The following is a 19357-nucleotide window of genomic DNA, read 5'->3' on the forward strand; positions in this document are numbered from 1 at the left end:
GGTTCAACATACCTGCATTAGATTAAACCACGTCACCTCCATCCGTATGTACAGCTCCACCCCCAATAACATCCCAACACGTGGAGAAAATCTACATGTTCATAATCAAATGGCACGATGTCGGTTCGCCTTCCCACCTTCCGTAAATGACATTTGAAACCAAATCTTCCTGCTGATACGATAGCTCAAAGATGACAAAATGGTTGATCGACCGCACTTTAGAGAATGTAGTAGCAGAGTTGGGATTCGACATGACAGACAACAACTCCTTTCATCCAAAGCAGCTGACCACGTGACGATGCACGCGGTAACTCACCATTAGACTCAAAAGTGGGGGGTGCAACTGTTGGGATAAACCGACCGTCCCCATAAACCGACTGATCTCTAGTGCAGACTGACTGACATCCGACTCTGACCCACAAACAGATATGACTCAGGTCAACCGACTATCGATTTCGACTCAACAACAACCGACCGACCAAACATACAACCCCGACGACTCTACATCGGCTGATTATGCGATTCCGACTCTTCATCGATCAACTTAGTGAATTGCACCAACCTATTACTGGCTGACCGACTAATGATTCGACTATTATTGATCAACAACGGACGACTTAGATCATCGGCATAATAGAACTACTAACCGACGGTCGCTCATGATTCTACCGACATATGGTCGGCCAGTCAATCCAAATATACCATAACCGTCACAAACGATTACCGCCGCATATCACGGTGCGAACAGTGGGAGTTAATGATCCACAACGTAATTATAAAATGCAGAACCATATCCGATGGTTACAACTATCTTCTATATAAAAATGGGGTAAGACAACAGCATCGGTAAGCCACTTTCGAGCTGAGCTTTGCCACCTTTCTCATTCAAAAATACTGTTGCCCAGTCTCCCTCTCTGACTTTAGCATCGGAGGGTTTCCATCGGAGATAATTTTGGTCAGTGTGGATGTTGTTTTGCAGATTTTCGTTCTTGACGACAGGCGACGAGGGAGTTGGCCGCAACACACACACATATATATAGTTAGATTAGAATAAGGTTAATCAAATTTGAACTCTGATCCGATCAAATGAAAGCTCTATAAAAAATTTTATATTGATGATCCAAGTTATTAGATGCAATCCACTATCTTAAAACTATTTGCATATCAAAAATCATATGATTTGAAAATCTTTGACCCATACATTAAGTAGTCAAAAATTGAATAGTCTACATTAAATTAAATTAGATATATTTTTTGATCACTTGATACATAGGCTAGTGATCTCTAAATAATATAATTTTCGAAGTGCAAATAGTTTTGAGGTGTGTGTGTATATATATATATATATATATATATATATATATATATATATATATATATATATATATATATATATATAGTTAGATTAGAATAAGGTTGATCGAATTTGAACTCAGATCCGATCAGATAAAAACTCTATAAGAAAGTCTTATATTGATGATCCAAGTTATTAGATGCAATCTACTATCTTAAAATTATTTGCACATCAAAATTCATATGATTTGAAAATTTTTGGCCTATACATTAAGTAGTCAAAAATTGGAAAGTCTACATTAAATTAAATTAGATATATTTTTGATCACTTGATACATAGGCTAGTGATCTATAAATAATATAATTTTCGAAGTGCAAATAGTTTCGAGATAATAAATCACTTTTTGGATCATCAATATAGGAGCCCTTTCGTCCGGTTTTGATTTGACTGGATGTAAATCCAAATTTAATCTATATTATCCAAATATATATATATATATATATATATATATATATATATATTATTCTCGTGACGTCTACAAGTAGACCCTATTGTCTACCAGTAGTGGTAGTTTGAGGACGGTGAGCGGATCGAGCCCTGTTTGCTTTTCCAGTAAAAGTCAAGCTAGCCACCCATCTACTTCTCAGATAAAAAAAGCAGAAATATACAGACATGTAAAAGAAGGTAAATAATGTCCACAAATTAGAAGCTCTCTAACAAGAACAGCAACAAAAAAAAAAAAAAAACAAAAGAGGTGGAGGAGGAGCGCATTTTCCGTGCTTCTAGGCTTTCACTCCATTCCCTATCGCCAAGAATCCTCGCATTAAAAGTTACGGGTTTGCTTCAAAGCCAACCGAACCTCCCCACACCTCTTCTTATCCTTCTTGTTTGCCCCCCTCACGTTATTACTGAACTCCTTTCTTTCTATCCCTCCTTTTTTAGCCAGCCCTCGTTAGAGAGGCAAGGCAAACACATGCCTTTACCGTGCTCCACTTTTTGTTTCATTTTTAGTTATGACTCTCTTCCCTTTTTCTCTAGCTATACCTGTGATTTTTTGGAACCAACCCTTTTCTTAACCGACCTTAGCTAAGTATCGAGTGCACACAACTTGGTTGGATAGCCCACCCTTCCCCCGTCCTTTTCTATTTGTTTCTTCCCACTCCCCCTCTCTTCACTCCACACCTCTCCTATTTCCACCTAATTCCCTATATTTTAACTTCCTCTCTCTCAGCTATATATGTGAGCAAGTGAGCTTGGCAACGGAAGGAATGGCGGACTAATTCACGGTTCTTCTTCACAAGAGGAAAGGGCGGCTTTTGACTCCTCTCGCTATATATAAATATAAATAAACTCCCATCCATCCCTTCATTGTTCCACCTCTCTCCCACTATAAATATATATATATATATTATCGACACCCTCTTCCACTCCATCCACCTCGCTTCCTCCATCACTTTACCTCGTTTTCTCCTCCTCCTCCTCTTCTTCTCTTTCTCTCTCGTCTTAGGGGAAGGGGAGATGGAATCTCCAGAAGAAGCCATGGGCTCCAACAGCACCACCAGCAACGGCAACGGCGACGAGTGTACGCACGCCACCTCCACCGCCATCGTCGTGAAGGGAAAGCGCACCAAGCGGCCAAGGACCCAACCGCTGGCCCTGGCGGCCGCCATGGCGGTTGCCGACTCCTCCTCCGCCTCCTCGGCTGATGCTTCGGGGAGCATCACAGAGGAGGAGGAGGACATGGCCAATTGCCTCATCCTCCTCGCCCAGGGTCGCGCCCTCGATGCCGGCGGCCCCAAGCCGGAATTGCCGGCAGAAGAGGGCGGCGGGACCGATAAGTTCACGAGCCGGAGATTCACTGAGGCGGCGACGACCACCGGCGGCAAGGCTGGGTTCTACGTATACGAGTGCAAGACATGCAACAAATGCTTCCCGTCGTTCCAGGCGCTGGGCGGGCACCGCGCGAGCCACAAGAAGCCTAAGCTGGCGATCACGGCGGGCGAAGAGAAGAAGGCGTCGGTCGAAGAAGATATGCTGAAGATAAGTATGAATTCTTTCTCCAAGGCAATGGTCAGCGGCGGCAGCACCAAGCCGAGGGTGCACGAGTGCTCGATTTGCGGGTCGGAGTTCAACTCCGGGCAGGCGCTGGGGGGCCACATGCGGCGGCACCGGCCGGTGGTCATCCCGGAGGCCGCAGAAGCCAAGAAGGAGCGGACGATCCTCTCCTTGGATCTCAACCTCCCAGCGCCCTCCGATGACGACCGGCCCGAACTCCAAAGGCCGTCCTCGCCGGCTTTCTCCTTTGCCAGCAAGCCGCCGCTCATCTTCCCGGCGTCGGCGTCGGCCTTGGTGGATTGCCATTACTGAGAGCAAACTAATGGAAGCAGAGCTATCCATTCTTTCTTGCTTTCTTTTCCATTTCCTTTCATTTTCTTTTCTTTTCTTGTTTTTTTTTTTGTTCTAAAAGATTAAATTGAGGATTATGTGGGTCATGTGAATTACTTATTTGCAAGTTGGTATTGATATATATGGATGATTCTTTGAATTCTTTTTATCTATATTGATCATAGTTTTCTCCGATTGAGATCGTACCTATTTGCCTTCGGTGAAGGGGAGGAGGAGAGGTGCCATTGCGTTCACGTAAAGGGAGTGAGTTCTCTCCTTTTCTCTCTCTCTTTCTTGGTTTGGTTTCTCCACCACCAAGAAAAAAGGCCGTGGATTAGGTTCCTCCTCCCATGAGTTTGTTTCGTTTGGAAGACACCTTTCCCCGCCCAATAAATGCCAAAGGAATAAAAAGAGACTGACAATGTTGCAACTTGAATCTTTTAGGGCCCTGGTGTCTACCAATCACACACTTGGACCATCCATCACCTCCCTCACTCTTTTATCTCAAAAGGAAATTATTACTTGTTCAACTCTAGAATTGCATGCGTTCATGGTTGGAGTTAAATAATTAATTTCATAGTCGGCAGAGCTTGCAAGTGACTCCTTGGTCCTACCAAGGATCATCCAACACTGACCAATGACAAAGCACCGAATTCTACAATTTATAATTTTTTGTGGTTCTAAAATTCATATAGGCATACTTATTTTTGTTTTGGTATGGATTTTTATGTGCATCACCGAAATCCACCGGCTACCGAGGGACCAACAGATGGATAAGGCATTTATAGGTTGCAAGATATCAAACCGCCTAGAGACATATCTCCTGCAAATGAGGTCATCCCAACTCATTCCTTGCCTAAAATCACCAGATCAATGCAACATATCAAGTGCAATGGATGCGAAGCTGCCATTGCTTTAAGCCATCACCATCAAGAGGTACAAGCTCATCCTCTCGCCATTTTAGTTGGCCATCACTCCGTACCTATTTGATCCTGATTACTCGCTTAAACCTAATTGTAAGCAACACGTTATAATGCACCAAACAAATCCCTTCCTTTGGCCCACAAGCTTGTGGCAAGATTTGAGCATGGAATTACAGGAAACTCCCTTAATAAGAGCTTGACTTACCGACATCTTCATGACTTGATCTAAGCTTATTAGAGTTGAGTGCACGTTTTGGCAGTGAATTAAGGGTGTATGACAATCTCACATGGGGTTGGGTGGCAGCCCCTTTTCTAATCCATCAACTCCACCACCTTTTTTTTTCTTCGAACTATCAATTGTTTCAAAAGCTAGCCTTTTTTGATTGGTGGGATTCCTCTCAGCTAGTACAGTCACCTACTACTAGTGGAGTGCTTCACACTCTCAGCAAAGTGAGCTTCACTCCTGTTTATGAGGTCAAAGGCTACTCCAGTAGTTACAAGTCGCTGGATGCTACAGCGAGGCCACTTTGCCTTCTGGCTTCTGCCGTTTGCTAAGAGCTTTTTTGTGGTAGAATTGAATTCATGGATGGTGGTTGGCTACCATTGGGTATAGAGACGGCAACATAATATATAGTTTAAGGGTCGGTTTCGTCATCATGGTTACCATCCTTCCACGGTTTAAGCTTCCGTGTAATGACTGGTTTGCTCATAACCATTGGATTTAGACCAGCAAGCTCCCGTAGAGTCCGTGCCACTTGACCGTTCTCTATTGGGGAATAATCTTTTAAGAGCCTTTTGGTAGCATCCACGTTGCATGCTTAAGAATCTGACTAGAATGAAAAATGAATTAATGAACATTATATTAGCATCAATGGAGGGTGGTAACTGGTTTAGTATGCTAAGTAAAGTAAATAAATAAAAAGATCTATACACATATTGGTGTAGTGCATGAAACATGAAAGAAAAAGATACTTTCTTAATCAAAAGGATATATAAAACTGATACAAATCAAAAGCATAAAAGCTTTTATGTGTACTTTCTGCATACAGAAAAGCTCAAAATATTAAAAATGACCGAAAATAATTTCTATTATATCAATATATTTAATTTATGATTAAAAACAGTTCAGGAAATTAAATTCCAAAAGAAACAAAAAAATGAAGCATGCTACCGCGTTAAGTCCATCAACAATAAATGTCAAGCATTGAAATACGGTAGCATATGAAAGCCATCAAATACATTGTTTCTTAAGATCTTGGATTAACTTTTTTGGAAAAAAAAAAGAGAGAGAAATATTTGGTCGTGGTAAGTCCTAGATAGACAGTTCCTTGCTGTGATGATTGCATCTTTAGCCTCATTTGTGTACGTGTCAAAATAGAAGCAACAAATCTATCTTGGTGGTGATTTGGGGATTAAGTGATGCAATGAAGATTAGGGAGGCTGTGTAGGAACACTGTCCTTGCCAATGGCTATGTTCCTTATTTCCTATCATGTTCGCCATAACCAGTAAGCTTTAGTGATTGATATGAAGCTGGAATATATGGATAACAACAAAGGGATAAAAAAAATCTTATGCAGCCATGGTTTCAAAGTGAGGTCATCCTGTGGAGTCCTCACCGTTACGAACATCAAAAATGAACTCTATGGAGCTGTGGAAAAAGAAAGAGAACCGGGAAAACAAAAAATATTATGCGAGGTTAAAGGAGATAGCCATTTGCTATTAGAGATAATGGGGGAGTTTATCTGGATTTTGGGGTAGGATTAGAATTGGCCTGAATGGTTGTTCACTTGTGATGTACGAGTGATATATAATTGGATTGTTCGAGCGATACAGCCATGTGCTGTGGGTCTCTCTCGGCGAGACCTACGAGGTTATATCTGATGGAGGTCACTTGTCACTGTCTTGAGAAAAATAAATTTTTGATCAATTTTTTCGTTTAAAAAACTTTTATGATGAAAATATTCTTATTCTTTGATAAAATTATGATATCCTTTGTTCATATTATGACATTCTGCATCCAGAAAGTCATAATTTTTATCCACAGAATGTCATAATATAACGCAGAATGTCATAATATGCATAGGATGTCATAATTTTTTCAAAAAATAAAGATATTTTCATTATTCAAAATTTTTAAATGAAAAAATCGATCTACAATAATGTGTGATACCCGATCCAAAATTCTTCTTGCACAAATCTTGGGGCATGAAATTGAAAACAAAAAAAAAAGAAAAGAAACAAAAGAAAAAAAAGAGAAAAAAAATATTGAAGACTCCCGATGGGAGTCTTCTTCCATGCGAACTCATCGAAGAAGAAGTCGAATCTAGAAAGGATTCGACCTCTCCTCCACTGTATAAAACCCTCTTCTCCCTCGTCCAAAGCCAACCATGATGAGCCTAGCCTTCTTCCTCTCTTCTTTCTCTTTTTTTCTTTCAATTTTTGTCGGATTTTCTTCACCATGCCCATCGCAAATTGAAGCCGGAAATGTCATCGGAGCCAAGGTAAAAGCTTGATCCTTCTTCCTCTCTATCTTTCCTATCTTTCCATGACTTTAAGCACCACCAAAGGCCGCCGGTTTCATTGGAAATCCATTATAAACGAATCCCTTATTTTTCCGACTTTGATTTCTTCCTTCTCTGGCTACCAATGCTGTCGTCACCTGACACTGGACCCTTGGTCGGATTATTCAGCCTCCCTACGATGCTTCCCAGTGAAGTCACAGCCGTCGGTGAATGATCAACGGCCAAAATCATGAAAAATAAAAATAAAAAAAGAAAGCCCTTAGATCCCCTATTTTTGGATCTTTCTCATGTTTTTCCTGCCAGCAATCCTTGCCGCCAGTTCCCTGCCCCATCGCCATTGGCCGCTTGTTGCCGCCGTCAGTTTTTCGATCAAGAACCACGAACTACCCTTTCCTCCCCTGTTCGGCCATGAAAAAGAACAAGAAAAAAAAAAAAGAAAGAAAGGAAGAAAGAAAGAGGATTTTCTCTCTCCTATCTCTCTCTCTCCTCTTTTCTATCTCTCTCTACTCTCTATTTCTCTCTCATCTAATCCATGGGCTTTGGTATGAATCTAAGATAATTTTTTCTAAGAGATCCAGAGCCGCTTTGATAGCCATGCAGATCATCAGATTCCAATCTGATCCTTTCTAAAAATTTATAAAGTTTGATCATCGTTGACCCCCATAGAGTCATCATGATATGACATATGATGATTTTGATTACAGATTCTCTTTTGAGAAATACAAAGATTCTCTCTATTTTCTCTCACTTTATCTACTTTCTCTCTCTAAGAATACCTATGGATCCTATCGAGTTATGCCTTCCTCTTCTAAGAACCTATGTTGACTCCGACAAGATGACCTGAAACTGCTTTGATATTCGTTCCATATGTCAATCGATGCCAGGCATGTGTAGTATCTTTGAAACCTACTAGTGATGAACTCTATTGATCAATCTTGATCTTGATCCAATCCATACTCCATGATTCCTTGATCAGAATTACTTAGATCGGATCCTCAGCTAGGAGGCTATGAATTATTCCGATATCCGGACAGCCTATCGGACCAACCATCCGACCAACGACCTCTTTATTTAATTTTATTGAACTCATTGAAAAAAAATTGATTGTGATTTAATATTTTAAATAGGATTATCTGATTTATTTAAGGAAGACTAAAGATCTAGGACGATCGAAGTAAGTGGATCTTACGCTCTTTATATATTTTTAAATAACCATATTTTCTATGTAAAGAATTATTGTTGATGAAATCATATTTTTCATAAAATAAGAATCAGCATATGTGATATGAAAAAAATATATTTTATTATGAGGATTGATTTTATGAATATGTCTTATGAAAATAGCATGGTTATGAAGTATGAATTTTATGATTTTTTCATCATGTATATGTATATTTTAAAAAAAAAAGATGTAAAGATTTCAAAGGCTCTCAAATAGCTATGAACGAATCTCTATGAGAAAGTCGATATTTGAAGCTAGCATTCATATAAAACATGGCCCTGTCAATGGGTATAAAGTTGGCACACGAAATAAGAACTCTGTCGATTAAAAAATATGACCGAGTCACAGATATAATAATGATCTTAACACAAATATCTGTGAGCAATATTTTTAAATATGACACAAATACATGACAAGAATAATTGATGATTCATGTTTATAAAATATTTATGATTTATGTATGCATGATTAGTTTATGACTTATTTTATTACATATGAAATGCTTTATTTTATATTATCTGTTATTTTTTAAATATTATATTATTATAAAAAAAATTATATTTGATTCGATAAGGAAGCACCGGTTCTACTTATTGGAATAGTATAGCTCATATTCTTTTTTTTTTGTCCAGATAAATGAGGTAAAAAATGAAGTATGATTCAAACTTGAGGGTCTATGCTAACGAACCTGAAGATTTTATAGCTGAAGTCTAGTTTGTTGGAGATTATGGACTTGTAGTTATTATTTATGAATTATGGACTTATAATTATTATTTAATTTATGATTAAAAATGATTCGGAAAATTAAATTCTAAAAGAAACAAAAAAAATGAAGCATGCTACCGCGTCAAGACCATCAGCAATAAATGTCAAGCATTAAAATACGGTAGCATGTGAAAGCCATCAAATACAATGTTTCTTAAGATCTTGGATTAACTTTTTTGGGAAAAAAAAAAGAGAAAAAAAATATTAGTTCGTGGTAAGTCCTAGATTGACAGTTCCTCGTTGTGATGATTGCATCTTTAGCCTCATTTTTGTGTACGTGTCAAAATAGAAGCAACAAATCTATCTTGGTGGTGATTTGGGGATTAATTGATGCAATGAAGATTAGGGAGGCTGTGTAGGTACACTGTCCTTGCCAATGGCTATGTTCCTTATTTCCTATCATGTTCGCCATAACCAGTAAGCTTTAGTGATTGATTTGAAGCTGGATTATATGGATAACAACAAAGGGATAAAAAAAAATCTTATGCAGCCATGGTTTCAAAGTGAGGTCATCCTGTGGAGGCCTCACTGTTACGAACAGCAAAAATGAACTCTATCGAGCTGTGGAAAAAGAAGGAGAACCGGGAAAACAAAAATATTATGCGAGGTTAAAGGAGAGCCATTTGCTATTAGAGATACAGGGGAGTTTATCTGGATTTTGGGGTAGGATTAGAATTGGCCTGAATGGTTGTTCACTTGTGATGTACGAGCGATATATAATTGGATTGTTCGAGCGATACAGCCATGTGCCGTGGGTTTCTCTCTCGGAGAGACCCACAAGGTTATATCTGATGGAGGTCACTTGTCACCGTCTCGAAAAGGCAAATTCTTTGTGCACCACGGATGACGTGGGAATTTCATCATGAAACATATCATTTTATCTATTTAATATATATAGATCAATTTTTTTATTTAAATTTTTTTTATAATAAATTTTTTTTATTTTTTATAAAATTATAATATTTTATATCTATATTATGACATCCTGCATTCAAAAAATCATAATTTTTTTCATAAGATATTATAATATAACGCAGAATGTTATAATATGAATAGAATGTCATAATTTTTTTCAAAGAACAAAAATATTTTCGTCATTCGAAATTTTTAAATGATAAAATCAACCTGCAGGCATTAAATATGTGATACCCAGTCCAAAGTTCTTCTTGCACAAATCTTGAGGCATGAAATTGAAAACAAAAAAAGGAAAAGAAACAAAAGAAAAAAAAATGTTGAAGACTCCCTCCAGGAGTCTTCTTCTGTGCGAACTCATCGAAGAAGAAGTCGAATCCGAAAAGGATTCGGCTTCCTCTCCACTATCTAAAATCCTCTCCTCTCTTGTCCAAAGCCGACCATGATGAGCCCAACTTTCTTCTTCTCTTCTTTCTCTTTTTTTCTTTCAATTTTCACCGGATTTCCTTCACCATGGCCATCGAAAATTAAAGCTGAAAACATCGTCAGAGCCAAGGTAAGGGCTTCATCTTTCCTCCTCTCTCTCTTCCCTATCTTTCCATGACTTTAAGCACCATCGAAAGCCATCGATTTCATCAAAAATCCACTATAAATAAATCTCCTATTTTTTCGACTTTGATTTCTTCTTTCTCCGACTATCAGCGCTGTTGTCACTGACACCGGACCCTTGGTCAGGTTATTCGGCCTCCCTACGATGCTTCCCAACGAAGTCACAGCCACCGGTGAATGATCAACGGCCAAAATCATGAAAAATAATAAAAAAAAGAAAACCCTTAGATCCCCTGTTTTTGGATCTTTCCCATATTTTTTCCGCCGACAATCCTTACCGTCGATTTCCTGCCCATCACCATCGGCCACCTATTGCTGCCGGTCACCACCAGTTTTCTGACCAAGAACCACGAACTGCTTTTTCCTCCTCTGTTCGGCCATGAAAAAGAAGAAGAAAAGAAGAATAAGAAAAAAAAAAAAAGAAAGAAAGAGAATTTTCTCTCTCTTATCTCTCTCTCCTCTTTTATGTCTCTCTCTACTCCCTATTTCTCTCTTATCTAATCCATGGACTTCAGTACGAATCTAAAATGATCTTTTCAAAGAGATCCAAAACTATTTTGATAGCCGTGCAGTTTATCAGATCTCAACTCGATCTTTGTCAGAAATTCATAGAGTTTGATCATCGTTGACCCCTATAGAGTCATCATGATATGACGTATGATAATTTTGATCACAAATTCTTCTTTTGAAAAATACAAAGATTCTCTCTCTATTTTCTCTCTCTTTATCTACTTTTTCTCTCTAAGAATACCTATAGATCCTATCGAGTCATGTCTTCCTCTTCTAAGAATCCATGTTGACTCTGATAAGATGACCTGAAACTATTTTGATATTCGTGCCATATGTCAATCCATGTCAGGCATGTGTAGTATCTTTGCAATCTATTATTGATGAACTCTATTGATCGATCTTGATCTTAATCCAATCTATGCTCCATGATTTTTTTATCAGAGTTGCTTAGATTGGATCCTTAGCTAGCAGGCCATGAATTATTCTGGTGTTTGGATCGGACCGACCATCCGATCACTAATCTCTTTATTTAATTTTATTGAACTTATTGAAAGAAAATTGATTATGATTTAATATTTTAAATAGGATTATCTAATTCATTTAAGGAAGATTAAAGATCTAGGATGACCGAGATAAGTAGATCTTATGCTCGATATATATTTTTAAATAACCATATTTTCTATGCAAAGAATTGTTATTGATAAAATCATATTTTTCATAAAATAAATATTAGCATATGTGATATGAAAAAAAAAAAGCATGTTTTATTATGAGCATTGATTCCATGAATATGTCTTATGAAAATAGCATGGTTATGAAGTATGAATTTTATGATTTTTTCATCTATATATATATATGTTTTAAAAAAAAAAGATGTAAAAATTTTAAAAGCTCTTAGATAGCTATGAACGAATCTCTATGGAAAGATCGACATCCGGAGCTAGCATCCACACGAAACATGACCCCACCAACGGGTATAAAATTAGCACATGAAACAAGAACTCTGTCGATTAAGAAATATGGTCCTGTCATGAGTATAATAGTAATCTTAGTATGAATATCTGTAAGTAATATTTTCAAACATGACATAAATACATGACAATAATAATTTATGATTCATGTTTATAAAATATTCATGATTTATGCATGCATGATTGGTTTATGACTTGTTTTATTATATGTTCTATAAAATACTTTATTTTGTATTATCTGTTATTTTTTAAATATTGTATTATCATGAAAAAACTTATGCTTGATCCGATAAGGGAGCGTCGGTTCTACTTAGTGGGCTAGTGTAGCTCATTTTTTTTTTCTATCCAGATGAATAAGGTTATAAATGAAGCATGATTTAGACTTGAGGGTCTATGCTAACGAACCTGAAGATTTTATAGTTGAAGTCTAATTTGTTGGAGATTATGGACTTGTAGTTATTATTTATGAATTATGAGATAAGGATTTTGTATTTGACTATGGATTTAGATGCTCTGAACTAATATTGATTTATTTACTCGATGAATAATGGAATTGAATCTTTTATTATAACTTATTTTGATAAATTTTAGCTGATTATGATTGATTGACTTCGTGCTATCGTGGACCCCATCCCTCGGTAGCATGGCCGTGTTATGTTTCGGATTTGGGACGTAACAAAATGTACGTTGGAAAGTGATTGGACAGAAATACCCCTTGCATATTATGATATTCTGGACCATATTATGATATCTTGGGCTATAATATGCCACAGAATGTCAATTTTTCCAAAGAGCAGAGGTATTTTCATCATACAAAATTTTTAAATGAAAAAGTCGATCTGCAGACATTAAATGTATGTTAGAAAATGATGACTACGTGGATCAATTGGATAAGACGGTGCACTCCACATCGGATTTTCTACACCGCCTGCGGTGCACAAAGAATTTCTCCTCGAAAAATAATGAATGGGCTTTGGATAGGCCCGTTGGCCATTTAGGCCCTTATTAATATGATAATAATTACTCTCGTGGACACTAATTTATTGGGCCAGATAACACCCATGTCCGAAAGTGAGGCCCAACTAGTTAATATTCACATAAGGTGCATAGCTCCAACCTTATTTACACCATTATTGGAGTTGGGAGGTAATGGCATTAGGTATTGGAAAAAACAAGATTGTATCGAATAAATGCTGCATGTGGTTGTTATACTGCTCTTGAACTTGGTTTTAAATAAGATGTGCAGCAACCCCACCAAACCCCCAAAAACTTTCAAAAGCCCACCAAAAAAAAACCTGATGTTTTTGTTTCTCTTCTTCTTCCTTTTTATTTTTTTCGTAACCGGGGTCAAGCACTAGACCCATTTAAGTAAGAAGGTGCTACCACTCATCTACAGCTCAGTTCTCTTTATATGGACATAACAAGATGAAAGCGCAATGCAACGTCCAAGTGCAGGACATTCATATCCTCACCATGTTTTCATGCTTCTGCGCCTCAAAAGTTGTCTTACTTGTTAGAGTACATAGATAAATAGCAAATAAGTATTTAGGCCTCCATATCCTCAGTTGTAATCGGGGAGCAGCACATCAACATCTATTTCTTAATCTATGAACTTCGGGGAAGTTGAAAATAACTTTCAGAATCTAAACGACTACATCTTAAAACATTCTTTGTTTTAAAACTTCTTCTTAATTTATTTGTGCATCTTTTTCCCCTTTTCTCGCTCATATTTGGTGGAATTTGGTAAAATATTTCTTCTGCAGCGTATTATGAAGGAACAATTTTTGCTGGTACCTGATGTTAGGGAGTCTTCTTTCAGCGCATGTATCTGCTAGCGTTGACAACATTTTAGTAGGCAATAAGGCTATTAAGGATGAGAGCAAGCAGGTAAAATCTTTAATAAAATTGTAGCTACTGGTCTCTGTTATTTACTGCATTCATGATAGCGATCTGATCTTTCCGCTCGGCTGTGCCAACATCACGAAGCCAGATGTTAGGAATGAGTATGTCATAATATTTTTTTGGAGAACATAAATTGCTTGTATGGGATCAGTCTTGATGCTGTTTATCTTTATATCAGTATGTGATCACAACTTCAATATGTGCAGAGAGGAAAAACAAAATACAACTTGGAGCAGGTTTTATTTAGCACTGCTAGGATATAAAACGAAGATTAGCAGAAAGTGACTTCAAAGCTGAGGAATGTCACCTAAGATGGTAAGGTCTAAGCACTGCTCCTGAGCAGCCAGCTTGCTATGTGCACCTTTTTTCTAGTTTGCCAATTTCCTTCTTCTTCTTCTTTTTTATTTTTTTATTTTTTTATTTTTTTTTAGTATAACCAGACAATCACATCAGCCTAATGCGAGAGCAATTCAAAAGATCAAGATACACAAAATCTCACAAGACTAGCAGGCAGTCCTCATCCTGTCTCCAAATCTAGTCATCAGAGTGCTCCGTAACATACGCCACCACCCAATCTGCAGCAATGTTTACCTCCCGATAAACATGCCGAACACTGACCACATCAGTTTGGTGGAGAGAAATTCAGACATCTCGAATAAACGGATAAATCTCGAGCTGCCTTTCACTTCTCTAAATCCAAGCAATAACAGTAACAAAATCACTCTCAAGGCAGATCCTCTTCGCATGAAACTGCTACCTAGCAAAGGTGACACCAGTCCAGACGGCATGAATCTCCACACTGAAGACGGAAGGCTCAAATAGATAGCAGCCACCAGCCGCCAAAAGTCTAGTATCAAGACCGCGAATGATAAAGTCTGCACCGTCTCTTCTATTTCTGACAAATCCCGAAAGTGGAAGCTCTCAAGAGATGGATAAAATCCTATGGATCATGCGGCATCTTTTTTTAGCCTGCAATTTGTTGGGCATTTGTATCTTTACCGATGGCCGTTGTAGCTGTTTCTCACGGCTTACAGCTCATGTGATGCTCTTATGCATATCCTTCTAGCTTCTTGGATGCATATCCTTCATTCCTCAACTCCTCTGAATGCAAGTGTATGCAATATACCAGCAAGATGATTTTGCATTTGGCTTAGTTTTGCTTTCTTAGTGACCTAAAATTATGCTAATTAAAGTAACACAAATTTCCGAGAATTATTTTTATGTACGAGGGATTGCCTAGAAGAAGCTACGGTCATAATGCTGGCACTTGATTTCTTGCAAGACTGTATTTGCAGTACTCATGGCTGCTAAACGGGACGGATCTCATCTTCAAAATGCAAACTTGATTCAAAAACTTGATCGGCACGTACTTGGAAAAAAAAAAACACTACTCAATCGGCATTTTCTTTTGCCAATTCTGATGACACTGAAGACAGCCACGGGCAATAAATCACCACCTTGCTACTCTTTTAACAATCTGGAGCAACCAGGATGTAAATTCTATTGCATGGAAGCATTGCTTACCACCTTCTACATGGTAAAGGTAGGTAGCACCTTCTCCATGTTTTGAAAAATGAACATAAAGAGATTGGTGAGGTTACTTACCTGCATCCAAAACAAATGTTGCTTTATTTGTGCTTTATGCAATTCTTCATCAAAGCTTCAGTTTATTGCTTGCCGAAAGGAAAAAAGACATGTTTATAGCTCCATCTCAGTTCTCTCAACATCCAATTATCACCAATGCGGCAATAAAGTAGCTATGCAAAAATCACACCCAAATATTAGCTGATAATTAATTACAGATCTTGTGTTCGTGCCCTGCATTACTAGCCTTGTGGATTGCATATCACTTGGTTTTCTAGTAACCTAAAGCAAAGTTCCAGGATACTAATCGTTGTAGTAATCGAAAATTCTCTAATCTCTATCCCCCACAGATCCAAAACCATTTGCTGTTGATCTCCAGCTCCTCCCACCACAGCTCAAACCCATCACAGCATTGATAAACTGGAATGCCCATATATAAATCCAAGAGTTATCAATCCGATTGTCATGCCAATAGCATTTTGACGAATTTTTTGTTTGTTTTTATTGAACTGGCCAATCATAAGTCTTAATGTAGTAACATGAGTACCAAAGAAACAAGACTGGCATAAGATAACTTTGACTCAGGACTATAAGTCAAAATGTGACTAGGTTGCCAGCATCTATAACAAAAAAGCTTTACTCCACAGATAATTGAGATTATGCCTAGTCGCCTTTCATATTACTCGTTCCTTGCACCTAACTCCAAAAAATACAGTGCCCACAGCAACTCAAAATTGACATCAACACATGAATAAATCACATAATTGGAGTCAACCCAAAAACACCTGCACATGCAATACAGTAACGAGAATGAGAAGATGAGAAAAGAAAGCAAAAATATTGATAGTTCAATCTGTAGAAAAGGAATAGTAACTATAAACAGAGAAGAGATAATAATCGCAGCTTGACTATAAAATCTATGTGAAATCTGAATATCTTCTTTGAATGATCATGCCCCTCGTAACCCAATCTTCAGACGTTCAACACCTCTAGAATCAGCTAGGTTTGAAGTTCTGAAATGCAAAAAATGTGGGGAATTTGCCAAACGTTTGGAAAGAATTCAAATCATCAAAATAAAAAATTAACAAAAATAAGTTTAGGATTATCTGTATATTTATATTTTAAATAAAAATAATAAGCATAGGATAGGTAGCACAAGAAATAATTGCAAAACAACACCAGCAGCAATAACAGAAAGTGCCCTTAGCTTGTATGCTATTAGTTTTCTTGAATCAGTTCATGAATAAAACAACAAAGAAGTCCAGGAAAACTGTTGATTATTTTGACTCAACAATCGTTAGGTCGAGGAAAACATGAATAACCCAATAAGTTTATATGATTCAGATAGCATTGGTCAAGATACGGACAAAAACTTATCCTGATACAAAAAAGACCCAGCAACAAGCTTGCACACGCTTGTGACTCTCCCTCTGTGTTGGAATGGTCAACATGATGAATGATGAAATTCTACAAATGACTGATTCAACGTCAACAGGTTAATTTTGGTTACAACCATGAAGCACATGAGAACAAGCATTGTTGAGTTTGTAAACTTGTACCAACAAGCAGGGATCAAATTAAACCTCAATTCCACCATAATTGAAGCTATGATCAATATTGCTCTCAATTTACAAAATAAGATATTATATGTAACACCAAGAAATGAATTGCAAATGAACCTTCATGAACATGGAAACAAGAAACCTAAAACATTTACAATGTCTAATATCATAAAATGCTCCACCAGGCTACTTTCTTTTGCTCATACCTTCCTACTTTAGCCTTCATACATTTCTCAACTTGATTCATATTAGTTTGCATTCAGGAAAACGGTTGAGCAGACCATGAGCCAAACAGTAAATCACCAACAAGGCGAGCAAGAAAAGGCACCAAAGTAGCTGAAGCAGAATTTGGATGTTGAGCAGTCTATATGACAACTCAATGAGCAAGTTAAGATGACATACAAGTGGCACTAAGCCAAGCCAATAAGTATAGAAGTGACAAGCAGGATAAAGGTGCCTAAATATTCATCAATCTACATACCAGTAAGCTTCTTTTGAATGGTGGCCAAAAAATTGTAGTATGTCAAATTAAGAAAGGTTGATGGTTTCGGCTAGTGGAGAGACAACATGGCTGGTGATATAACAGCAAGCTAAAGATTCTACCTGGCAAGCTAGCACAAAGCCGTACTGTGACATAGATGATGGCATGATGCAACAAGTCTACACAATTTATATCAGAAAAAGACCAAAGCCTATGCATATGAACCACAAAAAGGAAGGTAATCGAGTTACATAGCATGCAACATCTAAAGCTTCAAAGCTACAGGATTTTCAACTAGAGGTATAAACGAGCCGAGCACAAGCCGAGCTAGACCTAGCTCTAGCTTGGTTTATCTTATAATTGAGCCAATATTGAGCTAGCTCATTTCATTTTGAGCCGAGCTTAAGCCGCTCAGCAACAGCTTGTTTAAGAAATAAAGTAAAAGTTTAGAATTATTTTTAAGCCTTCATTATAATTTTATAATTATAATTAAAATATGTTCTATTATATATAATTTTATTTTGTAATTAGAATATATTCTATTGTATAGTATGTCTATTAATTTATAATACATAATCATAAATATAATTATTTGTATAATAATTAATATAATAATATATATATAAATTATTTGTATATTTATATTTTGAGCTACTTCAAGCCTAGCTCTAGTTCGGTTCGGCAAGCCGAACTAGAGCAATTTTTTTATCTGAACTTGAGCCAACTTGCGACTAGCTTTCTCATTTGCGAATTCTATTTTCAAGGCAACAGTTTGCTGCTAACACAGGCAACCTAATACATGACGAGTATAGAAAAAAGGGCAAACCTCCTTGAGGATAAAGGCTGATCCTAGAAAAGTCTAATCCAGTAAATCACTCTAAAAGGCTTTGCAAAATTAATAAAAAAAACACTCCAAAACAAAGATCGCCGACTCGGAATCGGATTTCGTACCTGCCGACCGACAGTACAAATTGGTACATCTCCATACCAGACAGTATCGGGCCCAAATAAACATGAAAACAAGGGATAAATCGAAGAGGAAGAGAGAGAAAGAGAGAGGGGGAGAGGGAGGCCAGTGGAGATGCTAGAGGTGGCCACTGGAGGGCCATGGAGGCTATCGAGGCATTCGAGGCTCCACGATCCTCTATGAGATGCGAGAAGAGAGAGTTAAAGAGTGAGGGGGAAGAGAGGGAAGAGGAAGGAGAGGAAGGTGGCAGCGAGGCTGCCAGAGGGCCACTCCTAGGTGGTTGCCGGACGGCCCAAAAACTCACCGCAAGTTCAAAACAAGACTTCGGTTAAAGCAAAACAAAAACACCATACCAGCCGACAAATTAGATCACTATAATATAGAGATTGCAATGAATGAGTTCATATATCTTCATCACAATCTCCATTATTTTAGTACTATCATATAACATCAATTATTTTTTATATATTGATGTTATATGATAGTACTAAAATAATGGAGATTGTGATGAAGATATATGAAGTCATTCACTATAATCTCTATAGTATAGTAATTCAATTTATCGACTGGTATGATGTTTTTATTTTGCTTAAACTGAAGTCCTGTTTCACATCCACGGTGACTGCGGGGAGTTTTTGGGCCGTCCAGTGGCCACGGCGGCCATTCGACGGCCCTTCGATAGCCTCTCCGCCGCCTTCCCCTCCTCTCATCCCTCCATTCCCCCCGCTCTCTCTATCTCTCTCCTCT

General features: G+C 37.7%; 1 protein-coding gene across 1 annotated transcript; it reads left to right on the forward strand.

Annotated features, from left to right (window-relative positions):
• The first annotated feature begins 2269 nt into the window (after positions 1-2269).
• Positions 2270-3840, forward strand: LOC105036747 (zinc finger protein ZAT5). The gene has a single exon (XM_010912483.4). The coding sequence runs from the start codon at positions 2813-2815 to the stop codon at positions 3659-3661; it is 849 nt and encodes a 282-aa protein (XP_010910785.2). The 5' UTR covers positions 2270-2812; the 3' UTR covers positions 3662-3840.
• The last annotated feature ends 15517 nt before the right edge of the window (positions 3841-19357 follow it).

This window comes from Elaeis guineensis, chromosome 4 (genome assembly GCF_000442705.2).
Source record: "Elaeis guineensis isolate ETL-2024a chromosome 4, EG11, whole genome shotgun sequence".
NCBI lineage: Eukaryota > Viridiplantae > Streptophyta > Magnoliopsida > Arecales > Arecaceae > Elaeis > Elaeis guineensis.